The sequence below is a fragment of the Sander vitreus genome, chromosome 23, assembly GCF_031162955.1.
Source record: "Sander vitreus isolate 19-12246 chromosome 23, sanVit1, whole genome shotgun sequence".
In the NCBI taxonomy this organism is placed as follows: Eukaryota; Metazoa; Chordata; class Actinopteri; order Perciformes; family Percidae; genus Sander; species Sander vitreus.
The window spans coordinates 5,558,258-5,585,603 of NC_135877.1; the positions used below are offsets into that span (position 1 = coordinate 5,558,258).

The window sequence follows — 27,346 nt, forward strand, 5'->3', positions numbered from 1 at the left end:
TCTATAAAACACGACGTTTTATTATAAATTAAACTTCAAGTCCAGTGGAAATTATTACACCGTTAAAGACAGAACTGTTTGGATCGTTTCCAGTTTCTAAAATGTGAGGATTTTTCTACATCGAGTACATTTAGTTTTAATACTTTAAGTACATTTTTTTCTGATTATACTTACATACTTTTACTTAAGTAACACTTTCAATGCAGGACTTTAACTTGTAACAGAGTTTTTTTTTTTTTTTTTTTTTTTTTTAACAGTGTGGTATTAGTACTTTTACTTAAGTAAAGGATCCGATTACTTCTTCCACCACTGCTAACAGAACAGGATCCAGTTTCAGGTAGCTTAAAAGGGTCAGCTGGCAGAAAGGCAGCCTGGGCAGCTGGAAGACTGGCTGTTTCCAGAAGTATATATAACAAAAAAAATGTCTAAATGTGGGCTGCCATGGTTTCACTGCACAATGGCAAGGGTGCGGCTGAAACTCAACACAACCCCCCCCCCCTCACGAGATGATATACCGCAGTCAGACTCTTTAACACATTATAATGTAGCACTGCTAGCTGATTTTGCAACATGAGCCATCACTTGACAATATTCTGCACTTTGCATATTTATTTATTTATTACTCTGTCACCTCCTACTGTGCAATATGCCATTTCCTTACTCATCTGTATATATGTATTTTTTTTACCTGTCTGTTTATTTATTTAAAAAATGTTTTTTTTTAAATAGATTTTATTAATTTTTATCGAAATAGAACATAACCAACATACAAGTGCTCTCTGTGTTCACAAAAATATCAAAACAGGAAGGAATATAAACCACCATCCAAAACAAAATGACTGCAGGTAGCTCACGACTGTCCTTACCCCAAAAAGTTAAAAAAATAAATAAAAAAGGGGGGGGAGTAGCATAAAAGAGAAGAGAGAAAAAATTTTTTCTCTTTTCTTTATCACATATATATATATATATATATATAAATATACATACACATACACACATGCATGCATATATACATACATACACGCACACATATATACACATAAATTAAAAAACAAAATCAAAATAAAGAAAGAGTCTTACCGCCACCCCCAACTGTCACAACAGTCACCCTATACACATACTGTGCCTTCTCTCATCCATGTATAGTGGAATTAAAATATAAATTATACAAGTACACAAGACAATAACACGGTGGATGACGTTAATAAAAATAAATAAGTAAATGAAATAAAAACAGATAAACAATCAAATTGAATTGAAAGTACCTAAATAAATCAAATAAAACCATCAGTACAACAAAAGTATATATATAATATATATATAAAAGTAGGTTATATATATATATATATATATATATATATATATATATATATATATATATATATATATATGTATATATAAAAGTAGGTAGTCAGATAAGATCAAAGCGAAAGCAGAGAAGGGGAGATCCAGAGACTGGCAATAGCAGATATAATAACATAAATCATCCAGCGAAAGTGTTCCAGTCTAAAGCATAGCTTCCCTTATTTACAGTGTCCCGGAGGGGCGGGGGGGTAAGTACCTCAGAAAGGCTGAGCGTGTTCCCTCAAATAAATGATCATCCCCTTTCATTCGTGCAGTAAGTCTTTCTAAGGGTAAAACTTTATACGTTTCTTGGTACCACTGTGTGACAGTTGGAGGTTTGTCACTTATAGGCCAGAATCCTTTGTAACTTTAAGTGAGAACATTTTACTCAGTTCCAGGGCTACATTACTCCAAAACCTTGCAATCAAACGACACTCCCAGAAACAGTGAATGTGTGTCCCAACAGACAATTTACACTTGATGCCAAAGGGAGAGGTCCGGTTATCCATCTGGTTACCCTGTCTGTTTATAATAGAGGGGTTTACAGTGTAGCCTAAATCTTGATATTATTATTTTTATTACTCGTATTCTATTTCTTATAACACTTTTTGTATATTTTTTTTAATTATTTTTATTGAATGTGTATTTAAATAAACTATACAGTATGTACAGTAGGGCAAGTTGTGAGTTTTCTGACTCCCCACCTTCTTCTCAGCTTGTCCATGGTAGTTGTCACCATTGACCTATGTGTTGCACATACATCATTAACAACAACCCTGTGAAAGTGGACTGGCATCTAAATTAACCCTTGTGTTTTGTTGATATTGGCTTTAAAACAAAAAAATAATTACAATTTCTTGTCTTTTCTTCGGACCTTTTTCAAAACCAATGTATAGAAACGTCTCCAAGTGGTAACTCAAATCTTATAGAATCATAAATAGGCTGTGATGGATTAAAAAAAAAAATCCATCACTCTGAGAACTGCAGGTAAAATGGACACAAGTGAAACTAGAAAAAGCATGTTAGGGTGATAGTAGAAAGTAGTTGAAGGAGGGACAGAGTAAAAGACTGCATAGAAACTGAATGAAAAGGGGGGAGAAAATGTAAAAGTGTATTGCTTATCTTACTCACAGTACCTATACAAATCGTATTCTATGATTTAGGATGCTAGTTTATATAGCTTTATTTAGGCACTTATATTTAATTGAATGGGTTTTCATCATTCAGTAAAATGACACTCAGGTGAGACGTATGGCCCCGCCCCCAGCGCCCGGAGTGCTCTGATTGGCTGATTCGAACAGCACTGTCCACAAACACACAGCACAGCAGCGGAGAACATGAGTAACTCCAAATAACTGGAGTGCCAAGTCAGGATTTCCACAAGGAAAAACGCTTTAAAAATCAACTCAAAGTGCCCGGACTTTCTGTTTGAAGACTCTATACCCTACCGTGTTCCTGGTAAGTCTAAAACGTGTACTTCATCTTTTTATTAAAGCGAGAATAAGCGGGGTAAGTTTATCCGAAAGTTTTCTCCTGCGAGGAGAAAGAGGTTTCCTCCTGTTTCTCCCCAAAATCCATGAGGGAGCCTCGTGGAAGCTGTTAGCAAAAATACTGAAAATACCGTTATTTTGTCACAACTGAAGTGCAGTGTGTTTTTCAAGTAATAATTCCCGTAAAATACATATACTGCCAGGAGTGCAGAACTGACGCAACATTGAAGTATAATAAAAGTTTAGGGTTTTGCCTAAAACGTCTTCTACGCAGCTAGCTTAAAGTCTATCTTTATTGACGTGACTTTCACATAAAGACTGTGGTTATGTTTATGACTCAAATGTTAAATAAACGATGTACTTTTCTTCTCACACGAGCCACAATCAAATTCAAACGGAAAGGCTGCAATTCAAACTAATTTAGCGTTAACATCCCTGCACTTTTACAGTCTATCTCACTGTTCCATAATGGCAGTTAATTGACTTTGACAGGTCTGAGCGTGCTTGTGTTGAGTATAAAACAACAGCTTTCAGTGTGGAGCATGCGCACATGCATTTAAATATTCTTGATTGGCAGGTGGGCATAAATGGGTAAGAGGATCAGTAGTTTGCATTATAATAATGTGACGTTGCAGCGGTTGGTTATAGGATTAAGTGAATGTTGTGTCTGTGATGAGTTCATTAGGAAGAGCAGGGTGCAATTCTCTCTCATGCTGTTTTTAAGATCACACACACACACACACACACACACACACACACACACACACACACAGGCATTTTTGACCCTGCTGGTGTAGCTATTGTGTGCGGGACAATAACGAGGGAGACACTTATATCAAGTTGTGTACAAGCCTGGTTTCCTGTTTGAGGAAAAAGGATGAAGTAAATGCTCTGCAGGTGCTTCCTGCACTAAGGGTTACACCAGGGAAAGGCCACTCACACTGGTGATGAGTTAATGGAGATGTTTAGCCTATTTTTGTCTTCACAACAACAAGATTTCTGTCGCATAATCTACATTCATTCATTCATTCATTCAATATGAATCGCTGAAAGACTAGGAGATGTGGGTGTCGATTCAGAGGTCTGGAACCAGGCTACTTATGAATATTGCTGTGACTACATTTTCCCACATCCAATGATATGCACTTATTGGATGTCACTATAACCCATGACTCAAGCAAAAGGAAGGGTGTGAACGGGCGCAGGCGCGTCATAATTCCTCCACATGCATTTCATGAAACATAACATGTAATTGTCCCACACGTATGTATGTAATCAGCATACCCTCCAATCATTTCCTACATCACCATTAATCCGGAACCCACTAATCATCTGATGGGTCAGCTTTCTGCTTTTGCTGTTGAGAAACTGACTTGTATCAGATTGCATTAGGATTAGAGTCAGTGATCAGTTAAATGTGCACCCTGTGTTTTAAAATCTTGCGTTACTTAAAGTTACACTAAGCTAGATCTATATAACAAAACACACCTGTCTTATCTGCCGTTGTCTCGCGGTCTCTTTCACACCTACATTCCAGGATAGGAGGGAAAAACCGCTCTGGGTTGTTTGCATTTCTTGAAACCAATCCCAATTGTCTTGGGGCAGCGCTAATCTCCGGCCCACAGTGAAGGTGGCTCTGCATAATGGTCTCGTGAAGGAACTTGTTTTGGACATTTGCACCCCGATTAAAAGAAAACGCCACGTATAAAATGAAGTTAACTGTTCACACTAGAGATGTTCCGATACCAGTATCGGTATCGGCTCCGATACTGCCTAAAACGCTGGTATCGGGAAGTATTGGAGTTTATGCACCAATCCGATACCACGTAATAAAGCCCTAAAGAAAAAATACGTTAAAGTAGTTTATTTGTTATTTTTCTGTTATAACTGACTGTCAAACTGCAGAATAAAAGAACGTTCTGTGGCATTCATGTTTCACAAAGAGTTTAACCTGAGCCAGACCGACAACAAAGACAGAAATAATATCACATCCATACAGGGATAGTAGTATACAGTTGTTAAAACATAATAAACATATATGACACACTGGTATCGGATCGGTACTTGGTATCGGCCGATACGCAAGTTCGGGTATCAGAATCGGTATCGGGAAGCAAAAAATGGTATCTCTAGTTCACACAATACAGTAACGTGTGCTATTTTAAATTAGGTGGATACATGGTTAAACGTCATTTGCTCTTACCAGTGTATCGCCGTGTGTAACATTACTTCATCCACAGCAATCCTGCCACAATCGGTCCCAAAACATCCCAGTTAGATAGCAAATGCCATAACGTTAAACATGTACTTTTGTAAAGCTTTAAAATCATTCCCCTAAAGAACCAAGCAGGCCTGCCTTGTTGCACGTTCCAAATTTTCTTCAAAACTTTAAAACAATTTTCAGCGTGTAGCTCGCTAGCTCGAAGGTTGTGGTTCGTTTCCTGAAACGAACAGAGTTTGGCAAGGCGAGGGACATCCGGTGGGACATCCGATGGCGCTGGACGTTCCGGCCATTATCCAGGAAATGAACTTTCGTCGATCCAGACTATATCAGCCACACACACACACTGACGCTGCAACAGAGAATGTGTCAGTCCCCACTAATTGAGTTTTTATTCTAATTTGCACAAGTATATCCGGCTGTCAGTTTGGACCCTCTCCAAGCACAGAAAGTCATGAGTCAAACTTAATTATAAGCACTAAGTGAACACTGTCCAGAGAAACTTGGACTCACCAGCATTTGATTTGTGTCCTTTCTTGTCCGCTTGGCTTCCTCTGGTAAATGTGGTGCTTGTTCCAAGATCCCAGACTTTTGTTTAGGAGCAGGGCTCACTGTGTCTGACTGAAGGTGTCATTGTTATGTTGTTGTCCCTTAGACTGTACTAGGATCTGCTACCAGATCACTGACAATACAGTACAGCACTCTGTTTCAGACAAAGCTGTCACTGCCCAGCTCTCAATGAATGTGCCCACACATAAGTAGCAACCCCAATTCCTACTTCTCTTCATAACCACCATCTGCTTGATCTTTGGCATCAGGCCTCGCAGTTTGGGCCTGCCAGGGCTCCTGAAGGAAGTTAAGACACACACACACACACACACACACACACACACACACACACACGAAGGCTTAATGAGTTAAAAATGCACGTGTGCACATATGGGCTGCGATGCTGCGTGTGGACCCACAATGGAGATGATAATGAAATCTTGGATTACCCCTCATTTATTTAGGGTACAGCTTACAGGAAGGGAATGGTAATGGTGGGGGCTGTTTTTGTGTTTGTGTGTGTAAAATGGGGTTTGTTATTCTGTAGGTGCATGCGTTTAGATACTGTGTATATAGTTGCAGATAAGGGCAGACATCATGCATTCTTCATTCAGGAGATGGTGGTTTGGATTAGTAACGTGACATGAGATAATGGAGTCATCTGTGTGCTCTTTGAATGCTACAAGTCATTATGTGAACACAGTATTCTTTTGACATTTTAGAACTAAAATCCTCATTGAGGCTGTCGGTTTGAGGGGCTGCATTTTTTATTTGAATTTTCTTTGTTTCCATTGTGGCGTCACTTTGTTAAAAGCAATCCTTTTTAATCACTCTTTTTTTATGGCTGGTGTGAGAGTGTCTCTGTTCACAGAAGATCTAAGGGTGCACAGGGTTCTCCCACCATGTCTTAGCACTGGTAAAGGCTTAAGGTGAAAGGTAACCCATGTTTTTAGACCCCTCCTCCTCTCCCCGCACACTAACTAGGGGAATTATGTGACAAACAAACATCGCTAATAAGGCTGAGCTCGACGACCACAACCCCCCCCACCCCACCGACCTTTTGCGTCTCCTTGGCCTGACCTTCTGTGAAGAGCTGGGAACGGGCGACGTGGCCGTTTTGAGCTACTCGGGCTTATCTGAACTGACCCTGATAAAGCTTGCTGCATGGCAACACTCTGGGTTGTCTTGGTTGACTTGTTTTGGTGAACATTTGCACCCCGCAAAAAGAAATCGCCACATACAATAAATGAAGTTAACCGTTGACACAATACAGTAAAGTGAGCCATTTAAATTAGCTGGATACATGGTTAAACATTTGCTTTTACCAGTGTATCGCCATTTTGTACATTTTTTTTTACTTGCCATTTTCAGCATGTTGCCAGCGTTGCTCGGGGATTCTAGTTAATGTTCCTTGATGTTACCGGAATTTAAAGTTAACCCAAAGAAAGCGGAAAGTGAGGGACATCCGGTGGAACTTCCGGCGTTTCGGAACTATCCGGTAAATTAACCGTTGTCGATCCAGACTATGCGTTTGTAGATCCTAGTTTGTGGATAATTAATCCTTGATTGTTGGCAGAATGCTGACACAGACATTGTCATCTGTGACATCATTTGGTGTGACTGGATTTAACATCTCGCATGTGACGTGTTATCGGTAAAGGAAGAGCTCACATGATTAACTAATGTTGACAATAAAGGAGGAGCCCAGCGCAGGCATGCTTCACATAAGTATTTACACTAGTAAGTTTATAGTAGTAGACATCCCTTATGGCCTGGCAGTTTTTGGCTGCATGATAGATGTCATGTTTGAAATCAAAAGGTTTTCGCAAATTTCCCTCCTGGTGCGCCTATCTGTCAACAGCTTCACGTCCCAGTGCATTCACTTAATGAACACATGATGTGACGCGCTCGTGAGCACTTCATTAGGGGATGACTAACGGTTACAAAACGTTTAATAACAGCTGACTGAGTGAAAATCAACTGTCAGATTGGCGTGGTAGTGCCCTTAGGTCTTTCAAACTGGGGGCCTGCAGCTGAAGCAATGACGTTGTGTGTGTGTGTGTGGAAACGGCTCAGAGTGGGCATCATTCCAGGCCTGCTGTAGCTTAAAGGATGCCCTGCCTGCATGTTGGTTACTGCTGATTGGCTCAGCCAACTGATCGCTGACATCATGTAGGGGAGGAAATTTAAAAATGTGGAAGATGACTCAAAATGGAAAATTTGAAAGTGTATGTTCAGGGTTTGCAGTTGGCAGAGGTTGGTGCCATGATGGTACTCTGTTAGAGAACTGGCTTGTGGTGGTTTGGCTGTTGCCCCGTGTAGTAATATATATATTTTTATTTTTTTGGCAAAGTCAACAGTCTGATCTCCAAATGTGGATTACTGGGACATGGTACACTCTACAGCTAAGGCCTCTGCATGTTTCAAACAAATCAAAGTGCACATTGATTTGATTTGACACTGACAGCTTCACACAGCCCATTCATTCATATGTTTTCATAAAACTGCTTAATTTGCTTGCCGTAAAGCAGATGTTTTGGTGTCTCCTCTTGTAGTTCCTGTAAAACATCGGAATCACTGTTTTAGATATTCTCTTCGTCACCAAAACGGGCAAGTATTGCTTACCTTGTTGCTGTTTTGAAATGTTGTGTGGAATCTTTTGGTCAAGTCATCTTAGGTGTTGTGTTCAGTTACTGTTGTAATTTATAGAGCACTGTGGGAAACCCTGAAGTCTTAAGTCTTGTTTGTTTCAACAGTAGAGCATATTCTTCTACTTAGAGACTAAGGCCCACTGGCTCTGTTTACCAAGGAGTGACATATTTTGTAAAGCTACAGAACTGACAGTAAAGATACAGTTGGAAAGCAACGAGAGTTTTAAAGAAGGCAAGTCTGAAATACATGGCCAATTTGTATTTTCTGTTTGTGTGCTGCAAACTAATGGTCTCTTTTCACCGACCTGGAATCGGCTTCTATTGGTTCCTCTGCTGGTCCAGGTTATAGAAGGCAGGGCAGGAAGCCTGATCCTGAGTCAGCAGTGAGGGGCTTTGAAGTCCCGGAGAACACCGAGTGGCGTGTATTGAGCTGTGGATTAGCATCAACAAATCAAAATGGGATTGGCAGGTGGCTCCCACTCAGCCAAGCCTTTAAGATGGACTTTACTCACAGTGTCCCACCTAAGGAAAGACCGCTCCAACAAGGACAGGAGGAAGGAGGCCAAGAAAAGTTTTAATCCTGCTTGAGAGGGGGGATAGTCTTTTGCCATGGAAAACCATGATGAGCAAGCTTGTGCAGGCGCGGGGGGGGGGGGGACTGAATCGCTTTTAGAACGTAAAGTTTCATTGAAGACGTTGTGCTCGTTTCAACAACAGACCGTTGACGTATATTTACTTTTTCATTCTCAGCAACTGAATGAATTTCCCTCTCGACACAGTGCAAGCCGGGCCCCATCTGTAATGAAAAGGGGGAGTCGGGGCTCTAAATGAAATTCTCCTCCGACAGGGTAATTAAGTCCAGATACAAAGGGCTCAGCAGGACGGAGTTTAATAGAGGAGGAGTTAGTATTCTCCAGGGGGAAGTTTGGCCCAGCAGAACCCTTTTTGAACTGCGGGGAAGGGGAAGGGCGCAGGAGGTTCACTGGCCTGCAGCCACTTCACACCACGGCTACTGGACACGCACACGTTGTTACTCATCTGTATCTGTCGGCTCAAGTCAATCAATTTAAATTCTATAAAATGGGACCTCTTTTCTAATTTAAAAACCTCAAATAAAATTGTGTTCAGTAGAACCCTAACTGAGAAGCTTCCAGGTTTATAAATGAAATGATGCAAAAGAAGCTATGTCCAAAGGCTGGGTTAGTATGCTTGAAACAAACTAGTTGGTATGACCTGCCACGACACAATAGGGATAACGGTACACACTTTTCAGACAGTCTGTTCTTGAAGGCACTCATGCTGTTGCACTTGGCTCTATACACACACAACGTGATGGAAGTAACTGTGTGAAGAATGAAAGAACACAGCTTGAGAGAAAAGATAAAATCCTGATAAATGTGCTCTGCAGCACGCCTGGCCAATCGCTGTGCTAAGCCGCCGTGCATGTTGAATTGTCGGTTTCAGAAAGTTACCGAAATGGTCAGTCTCTGAAAGGTATTGGGGGGGTTTCAGGTGCTTTCCTATGATCCGACAAGCCCTCTGCATGAAGCATACTGGGCCCCTTAAGACCCCGTCACATGCAGCGTGGTGAACGGCAGCAGAGACGATTTTCCCTTGTTTGTTTTTTGAGTTAGTAAATGAAAAAATGATTTGGGCTGAAAATGATTCAGTACTCCAAAGGAAAAAAAGCTTTCAGGAAATATTAGAGAAAAGCCCTCATGAGAAATTTTGCGTAATGGAAGAATAACTTCCAGGAAATGAAATTAGAAAATTAAAACATTAATTTCTCTGGGGACTCCCACCTAAAATAAAACGCCTTTTTAAAGACCCATAGGGGTTCTTGAAACTGCACATGGCTGACTTTGGTTTTATTTTTTGCTCATGTTTACTTTGTTTTTATTCCCCTGACACACGCTCAGCACCGTGGAGTGGAAAATCAAAAGGACATCGTCGCCTGAACATTCCACTTTTTAACTCATTACGTAATGTGTTCTCATTTCTTTGTTTGCACTTTTATGCACGGGTGCTCGTGTGCACTACCGGAGCACCGCGGGCAGCATGCGTGCGCCACGTGCTGTGTATTGTGATGATGGAGCGTCGTGGAGGTGGATGCACTCTGCTGTCTGGAATAGCGCTGATCCTCTTAAATGATTACTAGATGAGACCAGGGAGAGGCGACCTGCGTGGGCAACATGCGGACAGATGTCTCACCCCCACCCTCAACAACACACACACACACACACACACACACACACACACACACACACACACACACACACACACACATTCAGGATACAGGGAAGCTTGTACTTGATCCCTTTCCTTTTAATAGACTCGAAGTCTATTATACCGCTCATTTGTACCTAGACAAAGGCAATTCCTTTCATTTATTTGGCACCTTTTTCTGGCAGGAAGTGGATTGTGTGTGGAGCACTATAAGGAGAAAACAGGCCTCCTACTGAGGACAGTTATCTTAAGTAGTTGTTGCACCTGGCCATGCGACGCTTGTGTCGCGACGCGCTCCACTTTATTCCTATGGGTGACGTCAAGCGACTTTAACGCGCCCGCAAAGCATCCCGGGAAGGCGCCGCTGCATTTGAAAAAAAATGTTGCGCGTCCAAAAAAAAAAGCTGGCCGATGCCCATCTTTATGCAAATGAATCCGTTGAACGCGACTATCCAATAGAAGTAGAAGAAAATCTTTCAAACTGACCTTTGTCAATCTGAAATGAAGACCGATTCAGCAACCGCACGGCCTATTTCTCGCTTAAAATATTTTCAGAAACACGTTCCGCTGAACTGTTTTCGTAAAACACTACATCGTATTCCGAACCGGCCGCCATTACTGTCGTTTTTGAAATTCGGGAGTAGCCAGACCCACGTGACGCGTTCGTCCAGTCAGCTGCCGGTCAAAGGGCGTGGAGCATCAACCGCGGATGCATGACGTACCGTTGGTGCACCCACACATTTAATGTCATTAAATTCATTATTTTGTGTTTGTTTGTGAATTCCTGCAGGCTAGACACCACATCGACTTTAAATGTAATCTTGAATTACCAGTGGAATTGCATTCTGAATATGATAATAGCCTCAAAATCTGCAGTTTCTGCAATTGCACATGTGTAACACTGCAATGCTTAACATCTGGAAACATCATCTGAAGATAATGCCTAAAAAGTGTTGGAGTGGAGTCCTGGAAATAGCAGATTTCCTGAGGGGATAAAACAGCAACAAAGCTTTTTATTTCACTCCTAAATACAGGTTAGTCACTCCAAACCTGACAAGGGTCTTTGTGTACCAGGTCTTCTGCGCCTCATTTACTCAGTTACTTTTTTTTTTTTTTTTTTTCAAATCGCTTTGGCACAACATTTTGATTGAATAATCACCTTTTGCAGGTCACATAGAGTGATGTGCTCTATGTTCCACGTGGTGTGAGGATTTTTTTTCCCCCCCAACTTTTTTTTTAATTTAAATTTTCATAACACGTGACCTACAGCACAATCCATGGTGAACAAAGCATAGTGAGAACAGTGTGTCACTTCCCTTCAATTCCCCTACCGGACCCCCCCCCCAAGAAGAAATAATACACAAATACATAATTGCAAAAACTGCCACATCTTTTGGATGCAACATCTTGCTGACAGAAGCAGGAAGGTTCTGGAGGAAACGGCACATCACAGATGGATGGCAGAAGAGTGCCAGCATTGTCAGATGTGTTTTTTTTTTTTTTTTTACTCCCGGCAACCGTTGGGGAATGTGCGTGGTAGTGCTCAGTGTCAGTGTCGAGCCCTGCCCTTTCCAGCGTGCCACTCCCAAGTTCACCGCCAATATAAAACGTGTTTTGTCTTCGCCTCCCCCTTTTTTTTTTTTTTTTGGCTTTCGATTCGCTCGCCCTCCTCTGTGCTTGACATTTGACTGTGTGTGGGTGCCTTTGGTCCCTGTAGGGAGTCACGCTCTCAGCATCTGCTGGGGCCCCAGATGCACACAACTGGAGTCCAGAGCCAAAGATTTGCCCTTTTGTTCTGTGTTGTTAAGTGCGAGCCCTCTCGAACGCCTGCACGCTGAAAAGAAGCAGAGCCATTCTGGATTGTTTCCCTCTTCTGAAATCCTAAATGTCGTCGTTCCGTCACCGTTTCTGGCTATTCGGCTTCATAGCCTTGAGGACATTGCTTTAAAAGACTTGAAAGAGGAAGAAAACGATCCTTTTCAAATCCTCTAGCTGCCACAAATCCGAAGTTTTTCAGTGCTGGTCTTTGACCTTTTGACATTTCTTTTATTTCCATTCTTTTTCCTTTTTTTTTTTTTCTTTTTTTTTTTTTACAAATCAAAGAGTTATTCTCTTGAATTTCAGATTTGATCGACCCACAGTCACTGAATGTTGGCACAGCACAAGGTATCGCTTGGAGCATGTTGTGGTTTAATAACTTAATTTCAGCGGTTGATCTGCTGTTCAAAATATCATTGACGAATACATGAGCATGCGTAGTTGTCGTCATTGTAGACATCAGGCTAATTTCAGGCATTCACTTATTTTCATGTTTTCTGAGTATTCAGTCACGTGCGTGATCTTGTGCCCCAGGACACTTGGATGTAATATCTCATCAAAGTATGTTCAAAAAATGAGCCTTGCTAGAGAGCACTTCAGTCTTCAGAATTGAGCTGGTTGGAACAGCTGTGGACACCCAACATCTGTGCATCTCAGTAGCTCGTGTGACGTCATGTGTTCTGTTCTTTGCTTTCTTGGAGTTTTGCTCACTCCAAGGCAAACTTGTTGGAACCCTTTCCACATGGATGCAGCTGTCAACTCTCTTGATATCGACATCAACGACCATCCAAAAAAAACAGAACAAGCTTATTGTTTTCCTGCTTCCCTCCCCGAACTTTCTGATGAGTGCCGGTGTGGGAGCTTGGGTGAGTTCTCTGTTGGGACTAGAGGGAGGTGGGGGCTGGGGGGGATGAAAAGGAAGTTGAGGTAACCCCCCCCCCACCTCACCTCCTCTAGCCCATCTCATTCCATTTCATTGCACCCTGGTTGGGGAGTTCCTGATTGCACTGCTGGCTTGGAAATGAGGTGTGTGTGTGTGTGTGTGTGTGTGTGTGTGTGTGTGTGTGTGTGTGTGTGTGTGTGTGTGGCTAACAAAACAATGGAGGCTTTGTGAGAGGGTCCCGCCGTGACAGGATTGTTTGGTGGGGAGGGGGGGGATGCAGAGGGGCGGTCAGGGCTTAGCCAAGCGTTGCCACTTCATTAGTCAGGGCTCTCCTTTTGCACCTCCTCCTCCTCCCATCCATCCTCCCTCCCTGTCATTCCCTCGCTGCCTTTCCTTCCCCACTCACTCGTGGACCCACAGAGGCAGGAGCCGCTCTGAATGGACAGCACTGAGCCTAGCGCAGGGTTTTGACTCAGCATTGATGATGAGGATGTGCTTTTGAGGCTGACCGCAGTTGTGTGGCGCAGCTTCCTCGCCCAGTACCGTACCATTTTTGTTCTGAGGTAAGTTGTCTTGTGTTGTCATCCTTCCTGTCACGTCCCGTCCTTGGCCGCTGACTTGCATCCTCTCTTCCCCTGAGCTGCAGTTTTGGTGTCGGATGACTGCACGCAGCACTCTCATTAGGCATGCCTTTTGATGAACAGCCGAGGATGCAATTTAAGTGGTTATTAAGGCATTTCTATGACTATGCTAGTTTTCTTTGCTTCTTATACCGTTTTCATCACTCTCTGCATGATGACATCAGGTGAGAACACCATAGGGCTAGAAGTTTCTCAAACCCGTGTTGGGTGTAATGATGGTTGGATGGTTTATGTGAGGTGATATTTGTGTGTCTGCGGAGCATGGGGGGGGATGGTGGTGTTAGGAGACTATTGCCTCAGCTGTGTTGACCAAATTATCAGTGTTCTTAGGATCTACGTCCTTGTGATTGCTTTCTCCCCCCACCCACTGCCTCTCTTTGTCAAACGCACACACCCTCGGGGACAGTTGAGCGTCGGGGTAATCCTTCACATCCTGTGTGGGAAAGGGCAGAGAGGAGCACTCAGACTAACCTCAGCACTTCCTCGTGAGAAAGTCTGATCCAGTAAAACCCACTGCCTGTCCAGAAAAACAACAACATCCCGGCTGTTCTTTTTATTTATTTTTTACCCAGAGGGCTGTTCCCATCATCCCGAGTGCTTGTTTGCAGCTTATATCCTGTTCAACTGTCCTCCCTTTTAATGTTTCTCCGTTACTACTGTATCACTACTCGGGGCATCACAGCTACATGGTTTTCAACTTTCCCAGCTGATTCACCAGGACACCTTGCGACATCTGAATTTATATTTTTTTTGCCGAGGAATCGCGCTGACAGTGTGTACTGTAGATGAAAGAGCCCCATGTCTGAAATTAGTGTAAATACTGCATGTACTTGATGGGATAATCTTGAATGAAGCTTCAAAGTAATTGTGTGGAGCCAGTTAAGCTTGAATGTCATTCACAGGGTTTTTTGACGTCTTTCTCCTGTCCCAGGAGTCAGAGTAGGGCTGGGCAATATATCGATATTATATTGATATTGTGATATGGGATTAGATATAGTCTTAGATTTTGGATATCGTGATATGAGTGTTGTCTTTTCCTGGTTTTAAAGGCTGCATTACAGTAAAGTGATGTCATTTTCTGAACTTACCAGACTGTTCTAGCTGTTCTATTATTTGCCTTTTCCCCACTTAGACATTATGTCCACATTACTGATGATTATATATCTAAACTCTAAGTGTGAAGATATTTTGTTAAAGCACCAATTGTCAACCCTAGAATATCACCGCAATATCGATATCGAGGTATTTGGTCAAGAATATCGTGATATCTGATTTTCTCCCAATCGCCCAGCCCTAAGTCAGAGGGCTCCAGGGTAGGGCTGGACCATAAACCACATATTATGTATTATTAATCTCTTACTGACCTAACTTTATTATCATCGCAGTGAGTTTTCAATAGATAAATTGTTTGAATGCTGAATACTCAAACTCAGAAAATCTGCTACAACCAATGATACCAAACCAGTCTGGTCAAAGTCCGCACCAGAATTTTAACTGGGCATGCAGTAATTAATCAATACAAATGGTATAGAAGTGAAGAGAGAGAGAGAGATAATGTATTAGAACAATATTCTTTACTGTACTCCAGTGAACGCTCTTTAAAGGAATAGTTTGACGTTTTTGGGATATGCCGTAATTCACTGGTACTGCTGAGAGTTAGAAGTGAAGATTGATACACTCTCAGGTAAGGTACGGAGCTAGAACTAGACGTGACTAGCTAAGTTTAGCAGGGGGAAAGGCCAGCCTGGCTCTCTCCAAAATCTGAATACCAGCCCCTCTAAAATGCACAAATTCACACATGGTCTCATTTGTTTTAGTCTGTACACAATCGGCAATCTAAATCAATGTGTGCTCTTGGAGGGAGTTGCGTGGTGGAACTATTTCTTGGCGGTCAACAGTTAATCCATCCGCTCAGCATTTCTGCTGGTTGTCTGGCAACTCCAGGGTGAAGGCAAGACTCTAGTCGCTGCTTCTTGCTGTTCACCAAGAAATAGTCACGGTATGTAAATCACCTGTTTTCTTTGCTTCTAGTCCATTAGAATGAGCTAAGATAATCGCCCCCCCTGGATCCACTTACACACTTGACGTGACAGCGAAATCAAACTTCTCATTTAACTCTTGGAAAGAAAGCAAACGGGGACGTTTCTTAAAATGTCAAACCGTTTCTTTAGAACTGTAGCTAGCCCATAACCGGACACCATGAGAGGAAACTCAGAGGCGACCATTTGAACCTTCTTATTCCCACTCTTTGAATTGCAATGTGAGATGAGCAACAGACCTTCTGGATATGATCTCTTTTAACCCAAGTCTCTGTCTTATCTCTCCACAGAATGAAGAAGTGAACAATCTGTGGTCACAGTCATGGCTGTCCAGGCTGGCATCCAGGTAGGCTCATCGCCATCTAGATTGGATTAGATGTACTTTGATTGGCCAGAGAAGAAACCAAGTCCTTGAGTCCATTGTAGATAGTGGTACAGGTTAGCGATCAAGGAGTTATAAACGTTCACATGGCTGTGTGTTCTTCAAGTCTCAACACATCAGTAGATAAGTTACAAATGTCAACACTGCAGTAGAGCTGAACTTGACTTTGAGACCTCATTATTGCGCCCTGTTTGGTCAATCAGTACCATTCTTAGTGTCTGGGCAATGAGTCCCATCTGTGTGAAAAAAATTAGGTGGGGGGAGAGTTCTCAGACTGTGCTATAGTTATTCCGGTAAAAGCGGTGTTGACATCTGTCTCCCACTCAACAACTGCGGCGAGCCCACCTGTGTTCCAGCATGCCATCTTGTTGTTGTTATGCATGTCTGACTTTCCACCGTTTGGACCCCGAGGAGTTTCTCCGCACATTGTTTTTAGGGGGAGTGGGTGGAATGGGCAACACTTTTTTTTTCTCCTCTCTCTCTCTCTCTCTCTCTCTCTCCTCCTTCCACTCCCAGCAACGAAATGTCAGCCATCCCAAAAACCCCAAACAACAAACCTATCGTGTTACAGCTTTGTCCCATGGCAGAATGTCGTCGTTGAGAAGGGCTTTTCTCATCATCTCGTCATCTGGTTTGGAAAGTCCTGGCTCTCTCCCCATCCGTCTTGGACTGTAGATATTGCAAAATATGTATCCCAGTTCTGCACACATAACATGTGGCAGGAAATGTCTCAGACTGATGCTGATGTGTTGACGAGGCTAAGGGGAACCTCACCAGAGTTGTTGATGAACTGTGGTCGGATGCTCTAGCTTCAAATGCACCAAAAGATGGAGTTAATTAGGTTTGTTTGTGGCAGATTTTTTTTGACGTTGGTTTAAACTGTATGGTGCTTTTATCTCTGTAGGCTGCCTTTACATTTCCCCAATATCATTGTCAGAGTAGTTAAGAGTAGTTTACATATAAATTAATCACCCTTTAAGGACAATTCCTGTTTTTTTTTTTTTTATCTTTATCTAGTTCAAACTTGTTTTTACGGTGCATCTCATTCCCATTCAATACCAAAGACAGCAGAAAACAACCGTAAGGATTTCCTAATTGGCAAAAAAAAAAATATGGACAGTCACTGTGTGAGGACATATTTAGTTAATTCATGTATGTTTGTGGAGCACCCAAAATCCCACTTGCACTTCAAATAGAAGAAGAAATCTAGGAATCGGTGGATGATATTGTGTGCCATGGAAGGCACCCTGTGAGGGTATTGATCCGTATCAGGCTGTGGTGATGCTGCAGAGAACGTAACACTGCAGCTACTTCCAAAGCGCAGCTCGGAGCTTCACTGCCAATGTAGAGCAGCACAGTCGCATTCGATAACTGGTCACACTCTGACTGCTCTGTTCACCCATGCTGAAAATGTATGCACTCATGGAAGTATAAGTAGCATATGCGTACATTAATGCAACAGTAAAACACATTGTATATGATGTCTGCAGGTTTTGGTCTCATGCCTGGGATATCTGATGAACCTCAGAAATATTTAGTGATGGCTACAAATAGTTGCTGTGGGCTTAAAACCCTGTCACTACAAAGCAAAAAAAAAATAAAAAATCTTTTAGCTCGATAGTGTTTCTGATTTGACCTTTCTAAACCTGTAATCCTTCAATTTAAGTTCAAAAGTAGAAAGCAAAACACGGAAGTAACAAAGTTTAGAGGGATACAATCTCTGAACCAATCGGCTATCGGTCTGATGACGGTTTAGTTTCTAGGGACAACGGCCAATATTTCTGTGGTGCCTGTACTTTTTTGTAGGTGTTTTAGGTCCAGATGACTTTTCGGCCAATCTCGCAGATAATAAATAAAAAAAGAACGATAACCAGTGGGTTCCTGGATTGCATTTGGGCCAGTGCGTTCAATCTCAATTTTCTTTTTCCCGTGGGCTACAGATTATCTGTTGACAGAGATTAATATAGATGCACATCAATGCAGAGCAGTGTTAGGGAGATGTTGTCTCCTTGTAGCATCTTTATCAGATAGCAAATAGAAATGCACACCAAATAGAATGCCCTCCAAGAGCTCCAAGTATTTGAAAAGGGCAACATGACCTCGTTAGTTCAGCCTGGCCAAACCAATCAGCTCTTGGTTTAGTTATGATCCTGAAAGGTCAAAGGTCAACAACCAGGCCATGAAGTTTGGGAAGTCAAAAAATTGGGAGAGCTAAAGTAATGGCAAAGCACTTCAAATGTAAAGGAGTAGAAAGTCGTTCTGGTATTATTTAAGTTGATCAAATCGTAACTTCTAGTTTAAGTTGGAGCTGGAGCTGAACATCTGACAAAGCTTAAAGCTAAAGTGAAAGTGGTTTATAGGCTTCATATACATGACTCATTGACATATGGCATGAAGAAAATGTTTTATAATAATGGGAACAGATGCTACAGTCATGAGAACAGCTTATATAATGAGAAAGCGTCTTTAAATAACCAGACCATAATCATGAGAGAAGACCATGATATAAGAAGAAGACCTTGCATGGCATGTGTATGTATTTTCAATTTCAACAGTGGCTTGTAATGATCATTTGTTGAATATTTTGCTACATCCCACTTTTTTTTTTTTTTCTTTCATTGAGCTTCCTGCTATTGACTATTGTTTCAGGGGGTTTAGTGGTGTAACTGGCTCAGGTTAAGAGCATCAGATAACCTCCTAAAGCGTACCATGCTGGCCTCTCAGTCCGTTGCATTTCATACCAGGATTACCGAGCCACATTCCAGTGCCTAATGAGGACAGACGTGGTGAAAGAAACTGAGACTTTCTCTATACTCTGCAAGATTTCAGTTTACAACACAAGGCTTCTTTTAAGAGCTAAATACTCTCTATGGACCTGTATGAGGTCAGATGACATGGTGCCAGGCTGGATTATCTCACTGTTCAGTCGCCATTTACGTAATTTCGACGTTACACTACGCTGCCTTACTTTCTAATTAGCCAGATGCCAGGAAAGGCACGTGTTGTTGTGAACCTGTTCTGTAGGCAGTTTGCTCTTCTGAACCGTGTTATGTAATGTGTGTGTGTGTGTGTGTGTGTGTGTGTGTGCACACCAAGTGTCTGTCTGTGTCTCGTCTCATCCCTTTCAACTTTCTCCCCCTTTTTTTTTATGTGTGTTTTCCCTGTGCTTACATCTTTGTTACCACCCCCTTTTGGGTTCAAAGGTCACCCTGATGGGGACAAGAGTGGAACTAAAAAAAACAAACGAACGAAAAAAACATTCCTAAAGCAATGATGTCCCATTGGTGTTTATTCTAAACATTTGTTTGCATGTCCTTAATCCTAACACAGAGCTAACTACAGGGCCCTGGGGGCTAAATGTCTCACCAGACAACCCAAATTACACATTGAGTTGATTAAATTAGGTAAATGAGTCAAAGTTGCCTGAAGCAGAATGTTAGAAGGGACAGGAAGTTTAATTAACTTGTCATGAAGAGTTCTACTCATCCTGTGAAAAACAGTTGTATAGTGTCTTCTGTGGTTCTGGAGGCAACTTTATAAAGTAAAATAACCCTGATGATGTCATCGGAGTTGTCTCGGCTTGGGCCTGGGGCTTACGTTTTCTTAATGGAAAGTCTTGAGTTATAAACTGGAGGTGTAGGGTTTGAAAGAAGTGGGCATTTAAGGCACGGGCGGGGTAATAAAAGATTCTGTTGAGTTGCATCATGGGAATTGCAGGATCAAGTGTTTTTGGATTTTGTCCCATACTAAGGACTAAATGTCAGCATATCTCGATCTCTGCGGCTTTGATTTTGACCGTTCTTTTTTTCAATCTGTCGTTTGAGGAAGCCCCCGAATACTAAATCACTGCAGTAGCCCATTGGAGTTAAAAGGTGTTCACAGTTTGCGGTTATCTTTGCCTTTCTTTTAGACACGTTTAGGTCAAAATTGAAACCGTGAATATCTATGAATTTAGACTCCTAATTTATCAATCCTTTCTTCCTAGCATTGTGAGATTTAAACCTGTTGTTGCATCCCCAGTAGGGCCGCACAATTAATCTCAATTTTATCGAAATCGCAATATTGACGTGTCAAACCATTCTGAATGAAGTACTGTGGCGCCGCAGAGACATCCCGGCCTACAAATTGTATCCTACAAAGTAAATCACACTATAATCTTTTTTTATTTATATATTTTTCAATGAGAACGATACAAAAATGATTATTCTTTCCAGTATCGTGAATCATATCGCAATATCAGTCAAAAATAATCGCAAGTATATATTTTTCTCATATCGTGCAGCCCTAATCCCCAGTTCCCTTTTTATTTCCCTTTATGTAGTCCCAGTAAGTAAAGAGATTATGGACATTCAGTATCTGCTTGATCCAATGCTTCGTTATATATAGCTATATCACAATGCACATGCGCGCACACACACGGTCTCCTCAGCAGGGTTGTTGGGGCGGCTCTGAGCATCAGCAGTGCATTACTGTATAACGGGCCTCTCTGTCTGAGTCGACTGGCCAGAAGGCTTCCTGTTTGTAGGCAGAACGAACGCCATGAGTTCAAGGCCCCGACAGCACTGGGCCTTGTTTTAAGCACAATAACCCACTCACTACAGTAGACGCAATGTCTCACTATTGCTTGATGATATGTGATGGACACCAGAGATTAGAGGCTGTATCTTTAAACCGATGTCAACAAAGTGGACAGGGAGATTTCAAACAGAATGTAATGTCTGCACAAGTCGTCGGTTTCTGGATTGCTTCTCCTATTGCCTGCAGACAATTAAGAAGTTGAAATAAAACAACAACATAGCCACTTTGTAAATGGGAATTGCACGCTTCGTTATATATCTCTTTAGGTCTTTAAAGCTTTGACATTATTTTCATAGTCTGTTAATCTGTTGCTTTATTTTCTCGATTAATTGATTAGTTGTTTGGTCTATAAAATGTCAGAACATGGTGAAAAATGACTTGAGTGTTTCCTAAAGCCCAAGATGATGTCCTCAAATGTCTTGTTTTGTCCACAACTCAAAGATATTCAGTTTACTGTCACAGAGGAGGGAAGAAAGAACAATATTCACATTCAAGAAGCTGGAATCGGACGAAATCAACGAATCGATTCATCTTTGCAGCTCTAGTTTTGTCTCCATATTTTTCTAAAAAGTATGTCGAACTTAATGACAATTTCCTTTTATGTAAGTGGTGGCTGTGAAACGAAGAACACTGTGGCTACACAGGATTACTTGAGACAAGGGATCGGAAGGGAGGGGTGTGAGAGTAGAGATGGATATGAGGAGACATCAGTGATCAAGTGGCTGGCTCCAGGCACTGAGCTCCGGACTGTGAACCAGTGCTAGACACCCATTTAAGCAGTCAAGTGCAACAGCATTCAATTGTCTCTGTTTTTCCTTTTTGGATTTGCAACAAAAGGGGGAAAAAAAAAAATGACTGAGGTTGTCTTTCACTAGACAATGAAAGACGTTAAAAAAAATAATTAGGTTGGGTGCTTGGAATTAAAGCTTGGGTTTCGGTTTTTACTCCGAGTAAACCACAGTGGTTACCAGGCCCAGTGGCAGTGTGGAATGACGGCATCCCTGACACGTCCTCTCTGCATGGATGGGTCACTAAAATTCCTCTGATATTCACACAGAGCACGGCTGGATGGTAACTAGAGTATGATAATGTGTTGGCTTGCAGAGACTGTTGGCTGTGGAGAAACTTCTAACCTATATTAAAAAGGTTAAAAAGCCTTCATGAAGATCTTTCAAGATTGTGCTGGATGCCATTTTTCCGAGAACACATTGATTTTCATTGCATGTGTAAACGGTCGCCAATCTTCCTTCTCTAGGTTTGGTTTGGCGAGAAGTTCGACGCCCCGCTGCTGAGCCCCAGGAGCCCTCGCAGCCCGTTGGCACAGCGCCACGGCCCCGGCCTCGCAGACGTCTTCCAGTATGACCAGTGGCTGGCCGTGCGACATGAAGCCACCCTGGTGCCCATGCAGGAGGATCTGGCCATCTGGCTCACCGGCATGCTGGGTAAGAGCTGCGTGTCGGCTAAGAAGTAGGGCTGCACGCTATAAGGAAAATATGTGATATGCGCAGCCTTTCTCTATGTATTTATTACACCAGTTCATATTGCTATGACGATTTAAAAAGCAGCCCTAAAGTACTGCTTTAGAGGTTTTGTCATGTCTTTTTGCCCCCCTCTGACTGTCTGGGATCATGTTGTTTTGACATCTTTTCGAGAAAACGGATGTTAATGTTTTTCTGTCTGATGTATTTCACTGTAGTGTAGCATGGAGAGTAGATGTGTCCAAACCTGTGCATATATGAATCAACACTGCAGTTGCATGCTAACAGTTTCCCCCCCTCAAGGCTAGGAAAATTCTGATGCACAATTGACGTGGGTCTCCCATGTAATTGGATTTGGATGCTGCAAACACAGAAACAGGAGTGGAACAAAATCCCTAATTTCATCCTCTGCTATTATACTGACATCTATTGTCCCCTATAATACAATGGAGCAGTGAGGAAACTGAAGCTGAAACTGATTCCATTCTTTTTTTTTTTTTTGTTAAGAAGCAGACCATTTTTCTCATGAGGAATGTGGGCAGGTACGAAACACTCAACATGAGTTATAGGTACCGTGACGACCTGTATCCCACATTTGTAAACCGTTTGACCGATCCCGAGGGGCCGGTTGCTGCAGCAACAGGTGGCGTGCAGCGGATAAGGTTTCAAGCCTCGGGGCTCGGCTGTCGTAGTACGGAAACTCAACTTTTGTGGAGCAATCTTTTGTCACTTAGTGTTGTGACTATGTTGTGACTATTTTGGATTTTGTTCCCAGTGTGAATTCAGTTCCCATGGCCTTTGTTGAGTTTACTAGGGCGGTGATTTACAATAAGGGGTCGTGGGAGCGCCATACGTTCTTGAGCAACCGTTAACGTGCAGTCTTTTGTCTTTTTGTCCTACAACAAAAGACACTGAAGAACAAAACTGCTTATAGAGCGAAAAAATAATTTTGTTAATTCGTACTAGAGATTAGAGCTGGTTACCGAAATAAATACTTTTTAGGCACCGACCGAATAGCCTCATTAGTATCGACTATCGAAAAATGCCTCGTCATTCAATACCAAACTTCAATACCTAAGGAGTAAATCTCATCGGCGTCAGTGAGCCAATAAACCTGCAGCATGCGTGTACCAAGATCTAATAATGCTTGTGATTGGCTGTCTAATGTTAACGCATCATAGAGGCAGGCAGGACAAACTCTACGTTACACAGAGAGACGGGGCTCACGTAGTAGGAGCTGTGAATAAATAAAAAGATTTGTGCCGTAATGTAGTCATTTCTTTTTGTTAAAATGGATTTTATAAAATTGGTATCGGAAAAAAAGTATCGCTCAGGAACCGGTATCGAAGTCCCAGTATCGGTATCGGGGAAAAACGCCCTACTAGAGATGTGGTTTGGACCCACATTACATGAACTTATGTAAATGACACAAATCTCATCTTTTATAAAAATGCTTTTGCAGATGAAAAAGTAGCATCATTCGTATTGTTCTGTACATTTTATTCTGGGTCTTTTCACTTTTCCAGGCGAGGAGGTGAGAGCCGAGTTTTTCATGGACGAGCTGAATAACGGCGTGAAGCTCTGCCAGCTCATCGGCGTGCTGCAGACGAAGATCGCCCAGAGCTGCCCCTCCGCACTCTGCAAGGTGAGTCAGACAGCAGCGGGGAAAATAGCCGGGACCATGGTCCAAAGGGCAGCTCTTATGCTCACACGTGGGGGGGGAGTTTGGGGGGAGGGGGAGCACAGCAGGTCACAACGTATGGACAAATTTCATTCATTTCGGAGTTCAGTTAGCACACATGACATTCCTGCTGTGTCAATCGGAATGTCTCATGGTCCTTGTGCTCTGGTTTTAGCCCCCCTGTGTGCACTAGGGCTGGGCAATGTATCGATATTATATCGCTATTGTGATTATGTGACCAGATATCGTCTTAGATTTTGGATATTGTTAATGGCTTAAGTGTTGTCTTCTCCTGGTTTTAAAGGCTGCATTACAGTAAAGTGATGTCATTTTCTGAACTTACCAGACTGTTGTAGCTGTCCTATTATTTGCCTTCACCCACTTAAGTCATTATATCCACATTACTGATGATTATTTATCAAAAATCTCATTGTGAAGCTATTTTGTTAAAGCACCAATAGTCAACCCCACAATATCGATATTGAGGTTTTATGTCAAAAATATGTCTTATGTTCTCACATTTTCATCCTCTTTTTCACGTGGTTTTAAATCCCCTCACTTAACTGCATATGTCCACCCCGAGTTTGATGATATTGATTCATGGAGTTTATTCCCCCCCCCCCCGACAGCTGTTCCCCACCAGGAAGATTGCATGTAAGCGCGACGCCTCTCCGGGTTCCTTCTTCGCTCGAGACAACACCGCCAACTTCCTGGCCTGGTGTCGCCACGCCGGCGTGGAGGAGACCTACCTGTTTGAGTCCGAAGGCCTCGGTAAGAGCGGCAGTTGATGTCGCAGAAACTATACACTGCTTCCATCTATTCTGGTGCTAATGCATTCTGTCTGTCTGTATTTGTTTTATCGCTGTAGAGGCACACTGCCTCTCTTGTGATTGGAAAAAAAGTGAAGCAGATGTGGAATACATAACATCAAGTTGTGGCATAATACTAGTCCAATGAAAAATGGCCATAGATTTCTTTTTTTTTCTTTTTTTTTTTTTAAATCAATATTTGCACTCACGCTGGGATCGGCTCCAGCGACCCTGCAAAGGATAAGTGGTTACAGATAATGGCCGGTTGGAATCTATATTTACAGGGAAAAAGCCAAATTAGCCTGCCATCTCTTTTCTTTTTTTCAAATTAACTTCTTTCTATTTAAACTCTTCTGTTGCTCTTCCTCTTTTCTTTCATTCATGTACAGCAGCCTTAGCACTGTTACAATCCCATCTAAAATGTGAACAATGGCAACCCTTTCCTGGTTCTAAATATGAATCTCAGTTGTTGGAAGAACCCACAGTAACTTAATAAGGTGCTACCTTCAGCTGCTCTGGCAAAGATTGAGATAGTTTGTCACAACCCTAACCTCTTGAATAACCAGATACAAATTTCAAAGTCCAAGGTTTGTTTGTCCAAGCCAGCAGAAGGGAGCAGACATTTTTCAACAAAGACGGTCACCTTAATGGACTGGTAAATCTTTTATTCCCGGGGATCGAAGGCCAAATGTTCAAATAACTTTGAAAACTTTGGGAAATGGTATCACGATGAGTTTCCCTGCATGTGCTTGGCCACTGTCTACCTATTGGACAGCAAAAACTCCCCGAATTTTTCCTCTTCAGCTTTTATTTCTTTAGCGAGCATTGGTTGAGTCCAAGCCAGTTTTAAAATCAGGCCAAAAGGACGTTTAGACCAAGTAAGAAAAATACACCAGAGTCCTGAGCAAGAAGACCATACCAATCCTTAAGGAGTTCTTTTAACCCTCTGAGGTCTAGCATTTTTACATATCTTCTCTCTCCTTTTAAGTGTATTAGCATATAACTGATCCCCATGTGTTTCATATCAAAGTGTTAAGACCAAACTCAGCTTTCTGTATAGTGATGCCCAAAATTGTTCCAGAGCAACGTGTAAAGAGAGAGTTTGGCCCTAAAGTGGAAATATTTCTTGACTTGCCTGTGAAAACGTACCTACACTTCATTGTTTTGGTGCTTGAAATGAGTTTACAAAAGTCTTAGGTTCACAAAAGTAGCCTAATTTATGAATAAAATGGTAACTAAATGTCTAAAATGAAATTTTGTAATATCGCTTTTTGAGTAAGAGTGTTGTCAAACGTGGCTTGGACTCGCCAGTGCGTCTTTTGTCCTCAGAGGGTTAAATATTTACCAGGATGTGGCTCTCTCTGCAGGTTGGTCCTGGATGTTCTTTTGAATAAGAACACCAGCTAACAGGGAAATGGTTAACTCCACACTGTTCTGCTAATGTTGGCCTTTATAGAGGATGATTAACAGTGTGAAACAGACGAGACTGCGGCTGTAAGCTCCTAATAACTTTGCAGAGCTCCGTTGTTTTAAGCCTTGCTTCTTAATGGCTTAATAGGATCTGTTGTGGAGAGCAATTGCCCTGAGTACTCGGTATGGGGGATCACTTCATTACAAGTAATGGCTCTCCGATAAAAGGGATTGGAGCGATTTAGAACGAAAGCCAAACACCTGCTGTGACTCTCTTACTCTTCAATATATATTCTTGTTTAATGAATATCCGTGTGTGACTTTAAAGCTGTGCCCTCCACACCCAGAGCCCTGTTCTCTTCTGCATGAATCATCCAACAACCCCTCGGGGAATAACTATCTTTATCGTATGTGTGCTCATAGTGTCATGTTTTGGAAAGGAGCACGTGAATTTTGTTGCGCCTCATCCCTTTTTTATTTGCCATGCCGTTGTGTTCTCTCTAAAGAAAGCTGCTTCTCCACATTATTTACCTGTTAACTGTTGTGTTTTCTGCCTCAGTGCTGCACAAGGAGCCTCGGCAAGTTTGTCTCTGTCTGCTGGAGATCGGCCGCATCGTCTCCAAGTAAGTCTTTTTAAACACAAACGAAGAAGCGGAAACTTGGAAATGGTTTAAAACCCCCAAAAAGGAACGGTTCAAGATTGGTTAAACGTTTCAGGGCCAAAGGTGCAGATGTAAAGTGTGCTGTGCGTTCCTCAGGTATGGCGTGGAGCCTCCTGTGCTGGTGAAGCTGGAGAAGGAGATCGAGTTGGAGGAGACTCTGTTGATGACGGAGGAGCCACGGCCAGCCGTCAAAACCTTCAGCGTGTGCTGCCAGCACGGCGGCCTCTACCAGCCGGGGGTGAGTTCTGACTCGCAGCCGGAACGTATGAACCCCGTACCGTTTTCAGACACACACAACATGAAACCTTTCCACCTGGAGTCAGGAAGTGAGGCACAAGAAATCTTTTTTTTTTTTTTTAAACTTTTGGGATGTTAAAGATTAACCGTTTGACCGACTCGTTAATAAGAATATTGACTGATTTTTAATTCTTACGGTTAATCAGTTAAACGGCTAAAAACAATATTATTAAAACAAAAATAAACA

General features: G+C 42.2%; 1 protein-coding gene across 1 annotated transcript in view; it reads left to right on the top strand.

Moving 5' to 3' along the window:
* The first annotated feature begins 2,660 nt into the window (after window positions 1-2,660).
* Window positions 2,661-27,346, top strand: part of gas2l3 (growth arrest-specific 2 like 3) — a 29,119-nt gene continuing 4,433 nt past the window's right edge. The window contains 7 exon segments of the mRNA XM_078242826.1: window positions 2,661-2,802; window positions 16,153-16,208; window positions 22,078-22,264; window positions 23,827-23,945; window positions 24,611-24,752; window positions 26,760-26,823; window positions 26,959-27,100. Coding sequence (XP_078098952.1) covers window positions 16,185-16,208; window positions 22,078-22,264; window positions 23,827-23,945; window positions 24,611-24,752; window positions 26,760-26,823; window positions 26,959-27,100 — 678 coding nt within the window. The 5' untranslated portion in view covers window positions 2,661-2,802; window positions 16,153-16,184.